General features: G+C 43.1%; 1 protein-coding gene across 1 annotated transcript in view; it reads right to left on the reverse strand.

Annotated features, from left to right (window-relative positions):
- FBXL13 (F-box and leucine rich repeat protein 13) overlaps positions 1-21005 on the reverse strand; it is a 131310-nt gene that overhangs the window by 44571 nt on the left and 65734 nt on the right. The window contains exons 13-15 of the mRNA XM_075274106.1: positions 9192-9290; positions 4484-4604; positions 4242-4404 (exon numbers count right to left, since the gene is read on the reverse strand). Of these exons, the coding sequence (XP_075130207.1) occupies positions 4242-4404; positions 4484-4604; positions 9192-9290 (383 nt within the window). The remainder of the gene's footprint in view (positions 1-4241; positions 4405-4483; positions 4605-9191; positions 9291-21005) is intronic.

The raw sequence follows: 21005 nt of genomic DNA on the forward strand, positions 1-21005 counted from the left end.
ACCACTAAGTTAGACGTGGGCCAAACATGGAACGTGTTGGAGGCTGGCAAGCTCCACAGCCGCTACCAGGTTCCAGCCATTATCACAGGCGTAAAAATGCCAGGCCCCAGGTGTAGCAGGGAAAAAAAAATGCCATCTCAGCCAGGATGGCATCCCTGACCTCGGAGGCACTGTGCTGTCTGTCCCCCAAGCTGATGAGCTTCAGCACCGCCTGCTGACGTCTCCCCACACCAGTGTTGCGGCGTTTGCCGCTAGTAGCTGGGGTGGAGGTTGCAGCGTCGTAGGGTTTCAGTCTACTCCTGCCATGAATTTTGGCCTGGGAGAGGAGATAGGGTACCTCAGTTTGCACCCCGGGACCAGACTCCACCACATTCACCCTGCCTGTCCTTAAAGATAAGCAGCATCCCTGACCACAGGCGCTTGTCCAAGTGTCGGTGGTCAAGTGGACCTTGCAGCAAAGCGCGGAACTAAGGGCCCACCTGATGTTGAGTGACACGTGCTGGTGCAAGGCGGGGACGCCACACCGGGAGAAGTTGTGACGGCTAGGGACGGCATAGTGAGGTGCCACAGTTGCCATCAGGTCCGGGAAGGCGGGAGTTTCAACAAGCCGAAACGCCAACCTCTCCTGGGCCAGCAGTTTAGCGATGTTGGCGTTCTAGGCTTGCGTGGGTGGGTGGTTAGCGGTGTATTTCTGCCGGCGCTCCAATGTCTGAGAGATGGTGGGTTGTTGTAAAGAAGCGCCTGATGGTGCCTTTGATGGTGCAGGAGAAGGAGATAAGACAGAAACAGGGGATGATGAGGGAGAAGTCAACAAAGTGGCGGAGGCAGATGAAGTGATGTCCTGGCTCGTCCTCTGGAGTGCATCGCCAGCACTGTGAGCAGAGGCAGTGGCATGAACGGCGGGCGACGTTTGTCCTGCCGTTGCTGCCTGCCACTGATTCCATTGCTTGGATTCCAAATGACGGTGCATTGAAGTGGTGGACAGGTTGCTCTTCTCAGGGCCCCTACTTGATTTCGAGAGGCAAATTGTGTAGACGACACTATATCTGTCCTCGGCGCATTCCTTGAAAAAACTCTACACCTTCAAGAAACGTGCCCTCGATGGGGGAGTTTTTCTGGGCTGGGTACAAAAGGGAACATCTTCGGACATTCCGGGTCTGGCCTGGCTTCGGCAAAGCAGCTGACCTCTGCCTCTGGACATGTCTCTGCCTCTAGCTACCCTTTTTGGTGCTGCACCTGCCTCAACATTCACACTACTTTCCCAGCTTGACATCCGCCTTGTCCAGGTGGGGTCGGTGTCCTCGTCGTCCACCACCTCCTCTTCCAACTCCTGTCTCGCCTCCTCCTCCTGCACAATGCGCATGTCAACTGGCTGCCCTGACAGCAACTGCGTCTCATCGTCGTCGATGAGGGTGGGTTGCTGGTCATCCGCCACCAAATCAACCGGAGATGGAATGGAGGAGACTCTAGTGTTTGAGCATCTGGACACAGATACTCGTCTGTTAGGTCCGTGGAATCGTGAAATGGAGGGGCAGGTTGCGGTACAGTCAAAGGAAGGGAGAACAGCTCTGGGGAGCAGGGACAGTTGGGGTTATTGTTCTGGGAAGATTGGGAATTTTGGGTGGAAGGAGGACAAGACTGTTGGGTAAGAGGAGATAGAGGCTGACTGGCTGGTGGACAATGTGCTTTAAGCGTTATCCGACAGCCATTGCAAGACCTGTTCCTGGTTCTCGGGCCTACTAATCTTTGTACCATTCAGCCTAGTTAATGTGGAACTTTTGTGCAAAGCGCAGAACTTAGGGCCCGCCTGATGTTAAGGGGCACACGCTGGTACAAGGCTCAACTCACCCTAAGTGCCAAAAACACTGCTGGTGCAAGGCTCTACTCATGCCAAGGGCCTCAATCTCTGCTGGTAGCTCAGCTTAAGGTCCTGTAACTTTGTTTGGAAGGGCTCATGTTAAGGGCTAGAAAAGTGAATTTTGGAAGGTCTTACCACATCACACACACACACACACACACACACACACTCAAAATGACAGTTAAGGGTGAGGGCTTTTGGATTTCCCATTGTCTATTCCATCCGTGGTTGTCATGGGGAACGTGATTTAAAGGGGTGGTTGTTACTGTTTGTTGAGCTTAAATTGGGGTTTGTGTCCATCCATTTGGGGAGTAAAGAAGGTTTCCAGGTATTTTCCCACTTTGATAGAGGTTTTTTTGAATGTGTAAAGTGTGTAGTTGTTAGGCTGTGATGTTGGGGTAATAGAGGGTCTTTGGTGTGTTAGATGCCCCCAGACATGCTTCCCCTGCTGTCCCAGTGTCATTCCAGAGGTGTTGGCATCATTTCCTGGGGTGTCATAGTGGACTTGGTGACCCTCCAGACACGGATTTGGGTTTCCCCCTTAACGAGTATATGTTCCCCATAGACTATAATGGGGTTCGAAACCCGTTCGAACACACGAACAGTGAGCGGCTGTTCGATTCGAATTTCGAACCTCGAACATTTTAGTGTTCGCTCATCTCTACTGATGTCCTCTGGTATATTGTCAGTCAGGAGGGGCTGATGTCCTCTAGTATATTGTCAATCAGGAGGGGCTGATGTCCTCTAGTATATTGTCAGTCAGGAGGAGCTGAGGTCCTCTAGTATATTGTCAGTCAGGAGGGGCTGATGTCCTCTAGTATATTCTCAGTCAGGAGGGACTGATGTCCTCTAGTATATTGTCAGTCAGGAGGGGCTGAGATCCTCTAGTATATTGTCAGTCAGGAGGGGCTGAGGTCCTCTAGTATATTGTCAGTCAGGAGGGGCTGATGTCCTCTAGTATATTCTCAGTCAGGAGGGGCTGATGTCCTCTAGTATATTCTCAGTCAGGAGGGGCTGATGTCCTCTGGTATACTGTCAGTCAGGAGGGGCTGATGTCCTCTAGTATATTGTCAGTTAGGAGGGGCTCATGTCCTCTGGTATATTGTCAGTTAGGAGGGGCTGATGTCCTCTGGTATATTGTCAGTCAGGAGGGGCTGATGTCCTCTAGTATATTCTCAGTCAGGAGGGACTGATGTCCTCTAGTATATTGTCAGTCAGGAGGGGCTGAGATCCTCTAGTATATTGTCAGTCAGGAGGGGCTGATGTCCTCTGGTATATTGTCAGTCAGGAGGGGCTGATGTCCTCTGGTATATTCTCAGTCAGGAGGGGCTGAGGTCCTCTGGTATATTGTCAGTTAGGAGGGGCTCATGTCCTCTGGTATATTGTCAGTTAGGAGGGGCTGATGTCCTCTGGTATATTGTCAGTTAGGAGGGGCTGATGTCCTCTAGTATATTGTCAGTCAGGAGGGGCTGAGGTCCTTTAGTATATTGTCAGTCAGGAAGGGCTGATGTCCTCTAGTATATTGTCAGTCAGGAGGGGCTGATGTCCTCTAGTATATTGTCAGTCAGGAGGGGCTGAGCTCCTCTAGTATATTGTCAGTTAGGATACGCTGATGTCCTCTAGTATATTGTCAGTCAGGAGAGGCTGATGTCCTCTAGTATATTGTCAGTCAGGAGGGGCTGATGTCCTCTAGTATATTGTCAGGAGGGGCTGATGTCCTCTAGTATATTGTCAATCAGGAGAGGCTGATGTCCTCTAGTATATTGTCAGTCAGGAGGGGCTGATGTCCTCTAGTATATTGTCAGTTAGGAGAGGCTGATGTCCTCTAGTATATTGTCAGTCAGGAGGGGCTGATGTCCTCTAGTATATTGTCAGTCAGGAGGGGCAGATGTCCTCTAGTATATTGTCAGGAGGGGCTGATGTCCTCTAGTATATTGTCAGTCAGGAGAGGCTGATGTCCTCTAGTCTAAATGCCTTCCCTTTTCTTTAGAAGCCATATTCAATCTCCTCTCCTCCTCGGCAGCTCTACTTGCTCCAAGACCAGGAACCGGAGCTGGGCAACCGAGTGGTTCTTATCCACGAAATGGGCTGGTATCGAATTGTCTCAAGTAAATCTTAATTGCATTCAAATAACAGTGGGATCCTTGTTTAACTACACTCCAGACATGTTATAGAAGTTATTCTCACAAAATGTCTCTCTGTTCTAGTTCATATAATGGCAACACCCCTTCTCTGACATCTATATGTGCGTAATAGGATACATGGTTGACTGTAGATAAACATCTAGGAATCCACCATACAAGCCAGGGAAATACCAGGCAGACACTGAGTATGTCCCAAGTGATAACTAAATAATAAGCTAGCAGCTTCTATATGGTCTTACCTGATACAGTCAGCTACATTTAACACAGTTATATTCTTGAGTGATGCAAGAGTCTTTAGACTGACATCAGTAATTTTTTGGCAATCAGCGACATAAATATGGTTCAGGTTAGGGCTGGATCTGCTAATTGCTTTGATGCTGCCATCAGTAATCCGACTGTTTCCTGTTGGAAATTATTGTAATATCACTGAAAATATTACGGTAAACTTAGTTAAACTAGAAAATTAATGAGGGTGTCCTGCCTTCAATCCTGATCTTCACAAGCTTCCGTCCTTGCGCCAGGATTTTGAAAGCTGCATCAGAAAGATGTGGAGAGCCGAGCAGAGATATAGACACAATGTTTTGGCACCTCTCTAGCAAAGTCTACAAACAGAATATGAAAGGTGGTTGGTATATCTATGAGATAAAGGAGTTTTCTGCACTAAAAATACTGAGCATCTATTCTAAGGATAAGTCAGGATTGATATCAGATCCATGGTAGACTGACACCAGACACTCCCACCGGAAGCTGACAGCTCCATTCTCTGTGTAGTGGCCAAGCTGAGTCACTGCAGCTTAGCTCTATCCACCTTTCCTCATACGTTGTAAGCCCTTGTGGGCAGGGTCCTCTAGCCCACTTTTGTATGTTTTGTATGTATACCCCCTTCAAATGTAAATTTCCCTGTAACTAATGGTTCTCTTATAAAATAAACAATAATAAATATCGGAACAATCGGAACAATCCCCTGTGTTGCTACACCTCTTCTCCTGTTTTCACAGGTAGTTGCCTGTACATTGAGGGCTGACTGACTACAGTTAGGCCGGCCCACTGCAAGTCCAGTTTCATAAAAAGCGACGCAGAAAGTAGGTACATTAAACTCCCCAGACAATCCCTTTACAAAGTTTCTAACAATGTACTGTATTGCATCTAATGGATTTCTACAAGGAAGCAATAAGCACTGTATAGCAGGATTTTTCAGGTATATATAATTATCCCACATACTACACAATTAATATGTTACCTTTATGTTTCCATTAAATTTGGTAATTCCTAAATATCAGTAATTTCTGTATTTGTCATAATAAGAAAATTGGATTATCTTTACCGCTATTGAATTAGACATTTATTGACTAGCTTGTAGAGCCAGCATTCTTGCTTTTCAAGGAATACTCACTGTTCTAAATACTAAAGGTCTATGGCTGATCTTCATAAATAGATACATCCATAAAAGGCTAATCTAAGAGTAAAGCTGTATATTTATAGTAGACACAGGACCCATAATTATACAGCGGGGGGCCCACAATATATACTCTTTGGGTCCACAATTATATACACACACTATGGGGAACAAGCATACTTTTCTCCCAGTTTAGCTGCATAAGGATACTTGTCTTGCTCTTACAAGATAAAAGATATTTTATATAAAGCTCTTACATATGCTATCATACAGTCCTATGAAAAAGTTTGGGCACCCCTATTAATCTTAATCATTTTTAGTTCTAAATATTTTGGTGTTTGCAACAGCCATTTCAGTTTGATATATCTAATAACTGATGGACACAGTAATATTTCAGGATTGAAATGAGGTTTATTGTACTAACAGAAAATGCGCAATATGCATTAAACCAAAATTTGACCGGTGCAAAAGTATGGGCACCCTTATCATTTTATTGATTTGAATACTCCTAACTACTTTTTACTGACTTACTGAAGCACAAAATTGGTTTTGTAACCTCAGTGAGCTTTGAACTTCATAGCCAGGTGTATCCAATCATGAGAAAAGGTATTTAAGGTGGCCAATTGCAAGTTGTTCTACTATTTGAATCTCCTCTGAAGAGTGGCATCATGGGCTACTCAAAACAACTCTCAAATGATCTGAAAACAAAGACTTGTTCAACATAGTTGTTCAGCGGAAGGATACAAAAAGCTGTCTCAGAGATTTAACCTGTCAGTTTCCACTGTGAGGAACATAGTAAGGAAATGGAAGACCACAGGGACAGTTCTTGTTAAGCCCAGAAGTGGCAGGCCAAGAAAAATATCAGAAAGACAGAGAAGAAGAATGGTGAGAACAGTCAAGGACAATCCACAGACCACCTCCAAAGAGCTGCAGCATCATCTTGCTGCAGATGGTGTCACTGTGCATCGGTCAACTATACAGCGCACTTTGCACAAATAGAAGCTGTATGGGAGAGTGATGAGAAAGAAGCCGTTTCTGCACGTACGCCACAAATAGAGTTGCCTGAGGTATGAAAAAGCACATTTGGACAAGGCAGCTTCATTTTGGAAACAAAAATTGAGTTGTTTGGTTATAAAAAAAGGCGCTATGCATGGCGTCCAAAAAGAAACAGCATTCCAAGAAAAACACATGCTACCCACTGTAAAATTTGGTGGAGGTTCCATCATGCTTTGGGGCTGTGTGGCCAATGCCGGCATCGGGAATCTTGTTAAAGTTGAGGGTCGCATGGATTCCACTCAGTATCAGCAGATTCTTGAGAATAATGTTCAAGAATCAGTGACGAAGTTGAAGTTACGCCAGGGATGGATATTTCAGCAAGACAATGATCCAAAACACCGCTCCAAATCCTCAGGCATTCATGCAGAGGAACAATTACAATGTTCTGGAATGGCCATCCCAGTCCCCAGACCTGAATATCATTGAACATCTGTGGGATGATTTGAAGCGGGCTGTCCATGCTCGGCGACCATCTAACTTAACTGAACTTGAATTGTTTGTCCAAAATACCTTTATCCAGGATCCAGGAACTGATTAAAAGCTACAGGAAGCGACTAGAGGCTGTTATCTTTGCAAAAGGAGGATGTACTAAATATTAATGTCACTTTTCTGTTGAGGTGCCCATACTTTTGCACCGGTCAAATTTTGGTTTAATGCATATTGCGCATTTTCTGTTAGTACAATAAACCTCATTTCAATCCTGAAATATTACTGTGTCCATCAGTTATTAGATATATCAAACTGAAATGGCTGTTGCAAATACCAAAATATTTAGAACTAAAAATGATTAAGATTAATAGGGGTGCCCAAACTTTTTCATAGGACTGTACATAACAGGAATAATGAATACAGGCAATTGAAAATACAACCACTCCTACTGCGCACATAACCTTCTCCTAGGAAATATGTAAGACAAGCACAAAAGTTATTGCTTTACACAAAAGCGTCTTCCAGAAAACATAATTTATTTATTTGGCATTGTGGACAGACTACAAATAATTTCTATCATTTCTACATTCCCAACAAGCCTTAAATTTTCTGCAACATTAAGCAGAAAGCCCTTGGTATTTCTAGACTGGGTAGGTCTCAACAATCATTTCCTTCCTTCTGTTATAGCGGTTACCCAGCTCAGAAAACACTGTCATATATCAAACCAGAGAGTTAATAGAGAGAGGCCCAATGTTCACAATCCTCATTTCTTGGCAACTGTGATTAAAAAGAATTCATCTGGTTCTGACAGGTCTGACTACTAGTCCTCCACCATATTTCCTATGGTCAAGCTGCAGTTAAATAGAACACATACTGCAACATTTCTCCAGAGATTACAGATGATTTCTGAGGATCCCAGAAGGGTGACACTATCATCAGTTTATTGGCCTTTCTAACAAGTAGTACCTGTCAAAAGTGGAGGGCAGGTGAACCTACCAATATTAACCCAACTATAGAAAGATAGATCAATTGGTAATGGGATGGTTCAGTCATCCGACCTTCCTCATGCCTGATCTATGTGATCAATTTCTAATCTGAATGCAGGGTAAAAAATATGCAAATCTATTCTCCTGGATGGAATTAGGAGAACAGAGTGCACTCTGTACACCACCCTAATTCCATCCAGGAGAATAGATTTGCATATGTTTTACCCATAATCCCTAGCGGAGCAGGAATGACTTGTAAGTCTCCGTACTGCCTATGTAGGCACACACTCTCCCTGATGTGGACGAGTGTTCCCAAACCCTGATCTATAGTCTCTCTCTGCCAAATCAGTATCCCTACGCTATGCTGAGGATGGCCCAATGGGCCGAAACAGCGCTGTCCATAGCTGGGAATCTGTTCCTTTTGGGACAGAAATACTGATTTGGCAATTAAATCCACATCATGATTAAAATACTTTATAACTGAGTTGTTTATGATGTTAAGGATGCTGCCCTCTATAGGGTGGTGTACAGAGTGCACTCTGTTCTCCTAATGCCATCCAGGAGATTAGATTTGCATATTTTTTACCCATAATCCCTAGCGGAGCAGGAATGACTTGTAAGTCTCCGTACTGCCTATGTAGGCACACACTCTCCCTGATGTGGACGAGTGTCCCTAAACCCTAATCTGAATGCATATATTGATGACGCATTGTCAAATGTACAAGGCTGGTTTTACATAGCAGCGTTCGGTCAGGAAAAACAGCCCCTGTATTAGCTACATGTATTGGCCAAAATACAGCTTGGGTGAATCAAACTGACATGCTAAAATCAGTTTAGCTGTGTCACGTAAATGTAGAAATGCAGATTATGTTTGAACCCTTTTTTTCTGGTCTGAACATTGACATATGAAACCAACTTCGGAAGGAGCATTTTAAGTCTTTTCTTGTTGATTGCTTTGGTCCCTATCTGATATAATACAAAAAAATATTTGTGGGTTAACTGTCAGCAAGTAGTTTGAGTGTAATATATGTAGCAAATCTGTCTCTACTTTGCAGATACCAAATGCTTACATGCCTACAGATGCCTTCAAAAGAACATGTATCCATGCAACATAAATCCATACACTGAAAACACTGATACACAATGTGGAACATATTTTAGCCAGATGCACTCAGTCTGTAACTGAGGTTAACACAGGTCTACTGGCTCCAGAATGCAGACCTTGACCCAAACACAAATAATCACAGCATTTTTACCCATTTCTAGTATTTGGTGCATAGGGTAGCTCTCTAAATGTGTTAAGTACTGCAACCTTTACTTACTGCGATACAGTTGTCTGTTAGGGTAAACATATCATTTATTTTTAGGTGTTGAAGAGACCCACATCCATCAGCTATGTATCTGAAACCATCAACCGATATCTGAAGAGAAACATTAACAATGAGCCTATGAGGACATGACTGCATTATGTTATTTATAGTTACTTTGTCAATTTACACTACACTACTATGAAAAGTAGAACATTTAATATGTTGCCCTTAATACACCCTTCCATAGACACAATTCATTACCTACAATATCAGTTAAGGGATGATACATGCAGTGGCGCAACTAGGAATGGCGGGGCCCCGTGGCAAACTTTTGACGTGCCCCCCCCCCCCCCCCTCCTGACCAACACTGAAGACCTTGACCGACCAACTCCCAAAAAACCCCCCGTCACATTCCTGCGCGGTCTATTATGCCCCATAGTGGCCCTAGTACACCGTATTATGCCCCATAGTGGCTCCTGCACACAGTATTATGTCCCATAGTGGCCCTTGCTTACAGTATTATGCCTCATTGTGGCCCCTGAACATGGGATTATGCCCCATAATGAACACCCATGAACAATTATTATACTCTGGGGTCTTTTCAGACCCCAAAGTATAATAATCGGAGACCCAGGGGAGATACAAACATAAATAAAAGTTACTTACCTGTCTCCGGCTCCACTGCAGTCTTTGGTGGTGTTGGCCATCTTTAATAACGCACGGATGTTACATGACATTTCATGTCCTCCCTCCATATATCCCCAGTTTCATGTCCTTCCTCCATCTGCCCCCAGTTTCATGCACCCCTCATCTCTACCCTCATTTTCATGCCCTCCCCTCCATCTCTGCCCCCAGTATAATGTTCCCCCTCCATCTCTGCCCCTAGATTACTGTTGCTCCTCACAATTGCTCCACACCACACATACATACACACTCACACACAGACACACACTCTCCATCCTGCATCTCACATCGCCCCTCCCCTTCTGTACCTAGCACCACATCTCCCCTTCTCTTCATCTCTTCCAGGACTGCATGGGCTATAAAGACACGCCCACCTAGTCATGTGACGGCTGACGTCACACAAGGTCCTTCAGCACAAGCTTTCCCCCGCTCTTATCGCAGTTACAACATTTTGTCTATTATAAGAGCGGGGGAAAAGCTTTTTAATAAGTTAAACACTACAAGGAGCTGCGCAGGACAGCAGTATAAATGCAGGACATGCAGAGAGCTATGCCATTACTGGCTGGAGTAACTCCAGCCGGTAACGGCCTGTTAAGAAAAAAAAAATCCTGCAGGGGTAGTGGCTGTCGCCGGGCCCCCTAATGTCCTGGGCCCTGTGGCAGCCGCTACCACTGCTACCATGGTAGTTATGCCCCTGGATACATGTTTTTAAGAATAATAATCATATTCCAGTTCCTAAAGGGGTTGTCTGGGAAGATATAAAATAAACTTTAAAAAAAGGCATACCTGTTTACTATGCTACATTTGTACACTGCTTATGTCCTAATGGTCACATACATCATTATGATAACTGGTTCAATACCAGAAACCACTGAGACCACTGATTGATCTCATCGGTCACGTGGAACACAGGACTTACAGCTCATATGGTCATCATGTTAGAATAATAGCAATCCATAGACCATGTGGTAGGGAACTCACCTTAGAGCTGATAATACACAAAAGTAATAAAGTTTAGATTTACTTGATACGTAGCTTAAACATCCTGATGGTGACCCAGAAAACTGAGAAACCCACAGTCACACGTGAAGGTACTATACATCACAATAGTTCAGCTGGACATCTGACAACTCAGCCTCTTCAGTAGATATTATAAGGTTTCCCGCCAAATACAGAGTAAATAACAAATATCACAGAGGAATGCATTTTGGGGTGCACAGAACCCCCTTTTCAACCAAATGAGACTAATACAAAGTCATCCCATTTAGTGTTTTAGATAGCCTAAAAAGGCGCCAAACAGATGTCACATGTACAAAGTAAATATCAAGGGGGAGGAGAGGGGAAAAGAATAAGGTATGAGGATATGTGCCAGATCAAAAAGACTACTGAGATCATATAAAAAAAGATGAATTTGTGAATATAAATCACTAAATGAATTGGTGTTTTGCACCACAGTTCTGCCTAGCCTGGTGAGCTGGACCACATCTGGAGGTAGCTGCCTGGTGGACTCCTTGAAACAAAGTCCAGATTCCCATATGGAGTTAAAGGGTGAAAACCAGGGAGTCTGCTGGGGTAACACCCCTAGAGGTAGCCCCAAGCCAAAGTGGCTTCTACCCTATGTGATCTGTATTTGTATTGGTTTACTTATATCCCCACCTGAACCTCTTTGGGTTTGTGCCCTTGGGGTAAAAGCTTGATCTGTACCTGCATCTATACCTAATCTCGACCTGAATCTGACTAGAACCTGTTAATCCTTTGGGCATGGGTCCCTTGGGGCATAAACTTGAATCTGAGATGTTAGGTCTGGACCTGTTCCTGTCCATCTGTGACTGGACTTAAACAGGGTTTCCATTTCTGCCTGAACAACCCCTTTAAAGGGGCTCTATCACTAGGAAAAGTCATTTTTAACTAATCACACCTTTGCATAGCCCTTAGAAAGTCTATTTCACACCTACCTTTTGTATGTAGATTGCCTCACTGGTTTCTGAATAAGTCCGTTTATATTCATATGCTAATTAGACTAGTGCACGATAGAAGGTGCACACCTCTCCTATTGTCTTCTATGGGAGACGGCTCCTGGTGCTGCTGATGACTCGCTTCCTGTTTGCTTCACACACATAGAAGATAATGGGAGAGAGGAGGCTGCTGGGAACTTCCTGTACTGGCTGGAGGCTCATTAGCATATGAATAAAAACGGATTTATTCAGAGACCACTGAAGCAATCTACATACAAAAGGTAAGTGTGGAATAGCCTTTCTAAAGCCTATGCAAGCATGTGTTTAGATAAAAATGACTTTTCCCAGTGATAGAGCCCCTTTAAGTCTCCTCTCTAACTTTCACTTTGGTTGAGCAATGTGTGTGTGTGTACTGCTCAGTTCCTTGTTCTGTTTGCATGTATGCTTCTGTTTTGTTGGTGTCTCTGCCTTTCTAATCTGTTTGAGGCCAGGGCCTCACGAGTCGGAAACACAGCGGGAAAAATTGCGGCGTTTTACAGTAACTGCAAAGTGGATGGGATTCTTGTGAATCCCATGCCAACTTTGTGGTAAAAATCACGGTGTGGACACACCGCAGTTTCCAAAACCAGCTCAGTTTTGGAAATCACAGCATGTCAATTATATCTACGGAAATGCTGGCGCTTTCCCCATAGATATAATTGTTACAGAAAGTCTGCAAAGGAAAACTCCGCAAACTTTATGTTTGAAGTACTGTAGGAAGAACTGCGATACGTTGCCCTAGTCTGTTCTTGCCTCCTTTGGATTTCTGTTCATGATACCTGTAGCCTCTGCGCTTTCTGCTTTCTGCTCAGTGTGATGGTGTGCCTTATACTACCTGTATTTGTTCTGTCTTGATCCCTGTCTGTCTTGGTCATAGTCCCTGCTTTTCTTTTGTGCGTATTTATCCCATATTAGGGTTAAAAGGGAGTCTGATGGGATAGAGGTGGCTCCAAGCCAAAGCAGTTTGATAGCACAACAGGTCCACAATCCGCTGCCAATTACAGTCTGCTCAGCCCATGGACCTCGCTGACATTCCTGAAGCTGTTCTGTACCTGTTCCATGTCTTATAATTTATTGACCTGAGTATTTTATCTGGACCTGTTTCTGCCCTTTGTGATCTGTACCATACTGTCTTAACAAGAATATGTGGGGGTTATAAAATGATAAAAACTGAATGCACAGTATTTCCAATGAATTTCTAACGATACAACAACAAAAAACGATAACATCCACAGCAAATACCATATGGTAATATATTACAATTATCAATATAATTTTCTGCATTATTTTTTGAGAGGAAGACCTCTATATTCTTCATGATCACATAAATGTTACACATTTTGCATGAAAAGACAATTATTTTAAGCAATAGTTTAAGAAACTGCATAGAAAGTTCCATGCCAGGCAGTAATTACAACATAATAAGTCTTAATAAAACTTTCTCTGTTACTGGCCCTGGTGAGACTGGAGTATTCCAGAATCCAACCATGCACAAGTACTCAGCCAGATGCAGGACATTTGTTATAACCTTATTTAAAACAGATCCTTTGTTCTTGTGCTGTCTAGTAAACCACAGAAAAGCGTAGCAATAAAATTAACTTGGCAGCATGCATGTCTTATACGAAAACAATCCCTTAATTTCATTAAAGTTTTTAGATAAACTTTAGTTAAATAAACTAACGTAAGCCTATGCACATGCCTGCATTGGGATCCACGTGTAAACAATACTGTGTGCAGCATAGCATATGAGGCCTAGCATGTAGCTTTTTTCCTAACAAACAATATCACACGGAGGAAAATGGTGAGGAATTTGGTGTGGAATTTCAGCGCTGAAAAAAAAACCTCCCATTGATTTCAATGGGTTCCTTTTTCTGCTAGCAGAAAAAGGAACTCATTGAAGTCAATGGGAGGCTTTTTTACAGCACTGAATCTGACGCAGATTCCACACCAAATTCAGCACCATTTTCCTCCAAGTGAATGCACCCTAATACAGGGGATTCTCATCAGACAGAACTCTTCTCATGTAGCAACTGCTGTAGCAATAGGTTGATCTATATGAATATCTTTATCTATGTGAATCCAGCACCAAATATTTAATGAATTTGCTAAAGACGTTTTCTCTTGTCAAACATATAGTCCATTCACACAGAGGAAAATGGTGAGGAATTTGGTGTGGAATTTTCCACGCTAAAAAAAAGGCCTCCCATTGATTTCAATGGGTTCTGCTAGCTTTTTTTCCACTAGCGGAATTTTCTGCTAACGGAAGGTGCACACGGCAGTAAAAATTTGGAATTGTTCAATGGCCATTTGAAAGCTGCTCTCTGTTTTGGATCATAGCAGAGCCTCAGTCCAATTCCTAATAGAAGATATAGAAGGGGATGTCTTAATATGACAACTCTATTACAGAAAAAAAGCAAATATCTGGTCACACTCCAACTATCGAGTTCTCTGTGTTTATTCACCATAGTTGAAATTAAGATTTTGTAGCTTGTATGCTCTCCCCGTGTTTACGGGGGTTTCTTTTGGTTTCCTCTTATATCCTGAAAATATACAGATAGGTAAATTGGCTTCCTGTAAAACAACTGACGCTTGTGGGTGTAGTGGTTGCGCCTGTTACGCAGCCATTACTCCACAACACCCCCTGTGCTTGTTTGTGTGGATAAAACACATTACAAATGATTGTCTATGTCATTGTTTTCTGGAATGTACTTAATAAATATACAGTATAATGTAAGTCTATAGTATTGGTTAATGTAAAAAAGGCAATATTATAAACTGATTTTACAATTATTTAATAACATGTATAGTGTGGGTTTCATGGCATGACGCCTATTGCTATGTGGTGATGCCACTTCACCCCGTTAAATTCTTTGGCAATGACCATCAAACTGTTACCACTAGAGATGAGCGAACAGCGTTCGATCGAGTACATGTTCGATTGGATATCAGGCTGTTGGAGATGTTTGATTCCAGTCGAACACCAGGTGGCAAACTCGCTAAAAATTTGATTCCCCTCCCACCTTCCCTGGCGCTTTTTTTGCACTAATAATTGCGCTGGGGAGGTGGGACAGGAACTACGACAACGGAGGCATTGAAAAAAAAATCGGAAAAAGTAATTGTCTGGCTAATTCAGGTGACTGTGACACAGGGATAGATGTACAGGCAAGGTTAGCTAGGGATTACCTTTATTTAGGTGGGAATGTCACTCACCCAGCTCTTTGTGGCTCTATCTGGTCGGGATCCCTGTCAGCTTGCGATATGCGGGAGCTGACTTTTTCCCATAGGAATGCATTGACCAGCATTGATTGTCCAAATGCCATACAGAGTACAGCATTCGGCCAATCAACGCTGGTTCTGCCGGAGGCTCGTCTGTGAGGAGGCGGAGTCTAACATCGGACCAGAATAGAGACAGCTGTGGACCGATCTTAGACTCCGCCTCCTCCGGCAGAAACAGGGTTGATTGGCCAAATGCTGTACTCTGTATGGCATCCGGCCAATCAACGCTGGTCAATGCATTCCTATGCCGAGATGTAGCAGTGCTGGCCGTGCGCTCAGCTCGTCTACACCGGAGACGCCCCCAGACATGCTTCCTCTGCTGTCCCAGTTGCATTCCAGGGTGTTGGCATAATTTCCTGGGGTGTCATAGTGGACTTGGTGACCCTCCTGAGTCGAATATTGGTTTCCCCCTAAACGAGTATTTATTCCCCATAGACTATAATGGGGTTCGATGTTCGATCGAACAGTCGAGTATTGAGTGGCTACTTAAATCGAACTTCGAACATTTCACTGTTCGCTCATCTCTAGCTACCACATTTTGCCAATAATAATAGTAATAACTTTGCTGCTTCAGAGTGCAACGTCCTGCTGGGAAAATAACTTTGTGCTATATAATAGAGAAGAATGAGAAAGCAAATCAAAGTTCACTACTGCAAACATAGTACAGCTACTTTCCATAGAACAGCACTGTATGAATATGCAGTTTGCATTTATCTGTATTACACAATGACATGAGAATGTAATAAAGGAAGCGTAATTGTAACTCCTATTTGTGAGTTTCCACTTAAATCCACCTAGCAATTCATCATGTAGTTTATTTAATAAACTAAAAACTTCAAGCATTTTTTTTTTTTTGGAGGAGGGGTTCAGTTCTGTAATATTGTTAAAAAAACCAACCAAAAAAAACAAAAACAAACCAAAACTTAAACTAAATGTTAGACGAGAACCGCATGAAGCTCTCCCTGCCAACTGTTGACTGACAACACTCCACTTCCACTCCACAGACTTCATTATAAAGTGACACTATTTGTGAACATATGGACTAAAAAGTGAAACTAGAAGTAATAGTTAAAGACAGCAGCAGTAATAGTTTCTTTAGTGAAGTATATTGCAAAGTTTGTTCCCTTCACCTGTACTATTGAGTTAGGAAATGCGTAGCCACATGTATATAGAACAGTTCAGCATTTACTACCATTAGCTTATTAATGCCATGTGTCTACTTCTAAAGACACAAACTGCTAGTATAATAGCAAGTACAGCAGATTTACTTAATGAAGCATAATAAAACAAAAAGAAAGCACACATTGAAGCACTCAAAACATATTTCTTAGGGCAGAAACCACAAAAAATGAAGCCGGCTGCTTTAAATTAACCATTAGATAACCACATAAAATGACAGATAATGGATCCTTCCAATAAACTGCTGTATATGGGCATAATTTGAGGCTCCTATGCACAGCCTCCAGCTGCCATGTATATTTTATAATACTGATGTCATGTTATAAGGCAGAAAACCTTCAGGCCACTTAAAAGGAATGTATCACCAATTACTTTATTTATTAAAACCAGATTGTGACATAAATCACTTTTTTTCTAATCTGTATTTCTTTTCTGATAGAATTTTACAATGACTTCTCTTTATGTACATGATTATGTAGGCTGCCATCTTGTCTGAACTAGAGATGAGCGAACACAAAAATGTCCGAGGTTCGAAATCCGATTCGAACAGCCGCTCACTGTTCGACTGTTCGAACGGTTTTCGAACCCCATTATAGTCTATGGGGGGAAATGCTCGTTTCAGGGGTAGGCAACATTCGATAAAATCATACTTACCAAGTCCACAAGTGACGGTCGGGCTGGATTCTGCTTGAAGTCTTCTCCTGGCGCAGGGTCTCCGCGTCCTCTTCCGGGTGCAATTCACTCTGCCTAGGCATTAGGCCTAGGCAGAGCCGACTCCGCATACGCGTGTATGGGCGTGCATACCCGTGCATGCGCAGTTGGCTCTGCCTAGGCCGGATGCCTAGGCAGAGTGAATTCCACCCGGAAGAAGACGCGGGGAGGCAGCGCAGAGAAGACTTCGGAAAGGTAAGAGAAGAACCAGCGTTGATTGGCAGAATGTATAGCATTCTGCCAATCAACGCTGGTTCTGCATCGAACCTTAAACTTCGAACAGCTAGTAGTGTTCGATCGAGTATGAGTATTTCGAATAACGTAGTATTCGATCAAACACCTACTCGATCGAACACTACTCGCTCATCTCTAGTATGAACTTCTTTTCTGCTAAAATAGTATTATGTGATATATATTATATTATAGATATTTGTCTATTCCTGAAATATTACTGTGTCCATCAGTTATTAGATATATCAAACTGAAATGGCTGTTGCAAACACCGAAATATTTAGAACTAAAAATGATTAAGATTTATAGGGGTGCCCAAACTTTTTCATAGAACTGTATGTTGCAACAGGGTTATAGCAGCCCCTGACTGACTGCATCTATATTAGCAGACTGTGGAAGCATCTCAGCCCTCCTGGCTATCTTAGATCTTTTGTACCAGTCATCCTGTGGTGTGTAAGATTTTGAACACAGACTTTATTTGTCTAAGAAATATTTGCCACACTATGGAAGAATGCTATGTCTTAAGCATACTTGCCAACTCTCCAAAAGGTTTCAGGAGACTCCTGAAAAGTGGGATGACCCCCCTCACTTGCGGATTAGAGGCCAAATATTCCAGGCCTAAGAGAATGTTCTGCAGTCTGCCACCGGTCTCTCTGTCTAAATGTGTATGTATTTTGACTGGATCTCTTTGTTGAAATAAGTATATATTTTGACTGGATAAAAACTTCACATGGAGAACAGTGACATTTCAAGGTATGTTCACACTACTGTTATAATTGTCTGGCATAAAAAGAGAGCAACGGACATTAACAATAACAGAGTGGCAAATATAATCTGCTCCCCTTCATTCATAAAAACATGGAAGCTTTCTTTCGCTTATTTAGGGAATGGTCACACAGAGTTTTTTGCAGGTGGATTTTGACACAGAATCCGCCTACATAAACGTCTCCCATTCATTTCAATGTGCGTCACTAGCTTTTTTTTTTTCCGCTAGCAATTTTTTTTTCAGCTACATGCCCTATCTTCCCGCAGATTCTGTGACTGAGTCAACCGCGGCGTCCGCAGCTGGAGACTCACTCCTGATTAGGACCATTCATCTGGGTGCACTGCATCCCGTTGCGGCTAGCTATGAGGAAAAGTCACACGGCGGAAAACTGAACTTACGCTTATTTTTCTGATGAAAGAAAAAGTAGACATGCAGGACTTTTTCTTCCATTATAAAAGTACACAAACATGACAGAAGAAAGCTTCCATCATGTTTTTCACATGTGAGTGAATGCAGACAGACAGTGATCTAGGTACAAAATCAGGCCAGACAGTATCTTTCCTAACCGTGACCCATCTTCTCAGTCACACTGCAGGGACCCAGTAACTAATAATTTTGCGCATCTTGCTGCTGTCTGACATCTGCTGTGTGGGCACATGTCGTAGGCTCACAGAGCTAAAACGACCCTAGTTCAAGGCAAGAGACAAGCAGTAGGCTACTGACATGACCCCAGGAAGGAAACAATCAGAGGCAAGGGATAGGTACCAAGCTATTATTGAAAAATAAGTTAGTTATATACTGTATAGGTTATGTTAGTGACATTTTAGGAATATACAAAGGAACATCAGGTCATATTTGCATGAAGCAAGTGGCCCCTCAAAGTGATTTCTACTGGTGGGTCCTAGTCACTCCAGTCCAACATTGGAACTTACCCTGAGCTTTTTCAAGCAACTGATAAGCTATGTTCACTGGGATGTTGAGCCATGCTGACTCCAGTGCCATCGTCAGCTGAACTAGGTCATGTGAACAACCCGATCGAGGTGGTCCCACAGATTCTCGATTGGGTTCAAGTCTGGGGAATTTGCTGGCCAAGGGAGCACGATAAACTCATCCTGGTGCTCCTCCAAGCACGCACGTACACTGCGAGCTTTATGACACATCACATTGTCCTGCTGGTAGATGCCATCATCCTGAGGAAAAACAATTCGCATGTAGGGGTGAACATGGTCCGCAAGGATAGTTGCATACTTGTGTGATCCATCGTGCCTTCCACAATGATGAGTGCACCCAGATGGCTGATGACACGTGCCTTCTGCGATTGGTTATTTAACTTTGACGTCAAAAGTAGGCGGTGGTCACATTAATATCACTGGACTGTGTATTTTGTGCTGCAAGCAATATTCGCAATACTGGCTAGAAATATATGGATCTTTGTGGGGAGGAAAAACTTCTGACAGTATATATATTGTACCAGAAAGGATTACTTACTATTATAGATAGTAGTCCCCATGCTGTGCTGATTTTGAGTTCTTCCCAGTGCTGCTTAGGGGACAAGATGTAGTAGAACAGACTTGGTCACATGATGAACAGTTGGAGCAACAGGAAAGCAGGCTCAAATAAAACACTTCTAGTCCCTCAGCAGTGCTTTGAAAAGTTCAGTTTCAGCATTATGGAGGACTGATTTCTGTCTCAGTAAATTTGTCTTTCCAATGCAGTAAGTGCACTGCTAGAAGTTTTCCTCCCTACATAACCCCTTTAAGTTAAGGCCACAGGTAGTGGGTTGCAGCGAAAATGCGCTGCAGAAAAAAATGCGGGAGAAACGCATCACAGTTTTTCCCTCAGCTTTTTTCACAGAAAGAGTTTTCATCTGTGGACTTTCTGCTTCAATTATACCTATACTGAAACTACCAATGTTTCTATAGGTATAATTGACATGCTGCGATTTCCAGAAATGCAACATTTTCTGCAATGTGTGGAACTGTAGGACACCACAGTTTTTGCTGCAGTGCTTCTGCCACAGTCAAACAGCAGCTTTTTCATGGGGTCCCAGCCTTAAACACAGATTTTTTTAGTGATCATTATTAGAGATGAGCGAGTAGTATTCGATCGAGTAGGTATTTGATCGAATATTACGGTATTCGAAATACTCGTACTCGATCGAGTACCACTTGCTATTTGAATGGAAAAGTTTGATGCAGAACCAACATTGATTGGCCGAATGCTATACAGTTGGCCAATCAACGCTGGTTCTTCTCCTACCTTTAGAAGTCTTCTCCCTGCAGCTTCCCCGCGGCGTCTTCCGGCTCTGAATTCACTCTGCCAGGCGTCGGGCCTGGGCAGAGCCGACTGCGCATGTCCGCTTGTAGTGCAGGCATGCGCAGTTGGCTCTGCCCAGGCGCGATGCCTGGCAGACTGAATTCAGAGCCGGAAGACGCCGCGGGGACGCTGCACGGAGAAGACTTCTCGGAGGATCCAGCCCGACCCTCACTCGTGGACTTGGTAAGTATAATTTGATCGAACGTTGCCTACCCCTGAAACGAGCATTTTCCCCCTCCATAGACTATAATAGGATTCGATATTCGATTCGAGTAGTCGAATATTAAGGGGCTACTCGAAACGAATCTCGAACATTTTACTGTTCGCTCATCTCTAATCATTATATGTGATTGATATACAGTGTCATACAGAACAGGGTCACAGTCTAAACTTCAGGTAGGACAGTACCAGACAATAAAGCATGAGTAAGAGGCTTATGAGTAAGGGGCTTATGCCTTGAAACGTGTAAGCACGTGTAAAACGTGTAATTCAATATGTAGCGGTTTGTCTTTTTGTATTTTGTTGTTTTGTTTATGTGCTGTTTTTCTTTTTTACCCTTCTTTGGTTTGCCAATGTGCTACCTTCCTCTTGTTTGGAGTTCTATGTAATATTTTTATATGAGTATTAAAAGTAAAATTTTAAATTTTTTCAAATCTTCAAAGTGCTGGA

Source organism: Leptodactylus fuscus, chromosome 5, assembly GCF_031893055.1.
Source record: "Leptodactylus fuscus isolate aLepFus1 chromosome 5, aLepFus1.hap2, whole genome shotgun sequence".
NCBI classification, from domain to species: Eukaryota; Metazoa; Chordata; class Amphibia; order Anura; family Leptodactylidae; genus Leptodactylus; species Leptodactylus fuscus.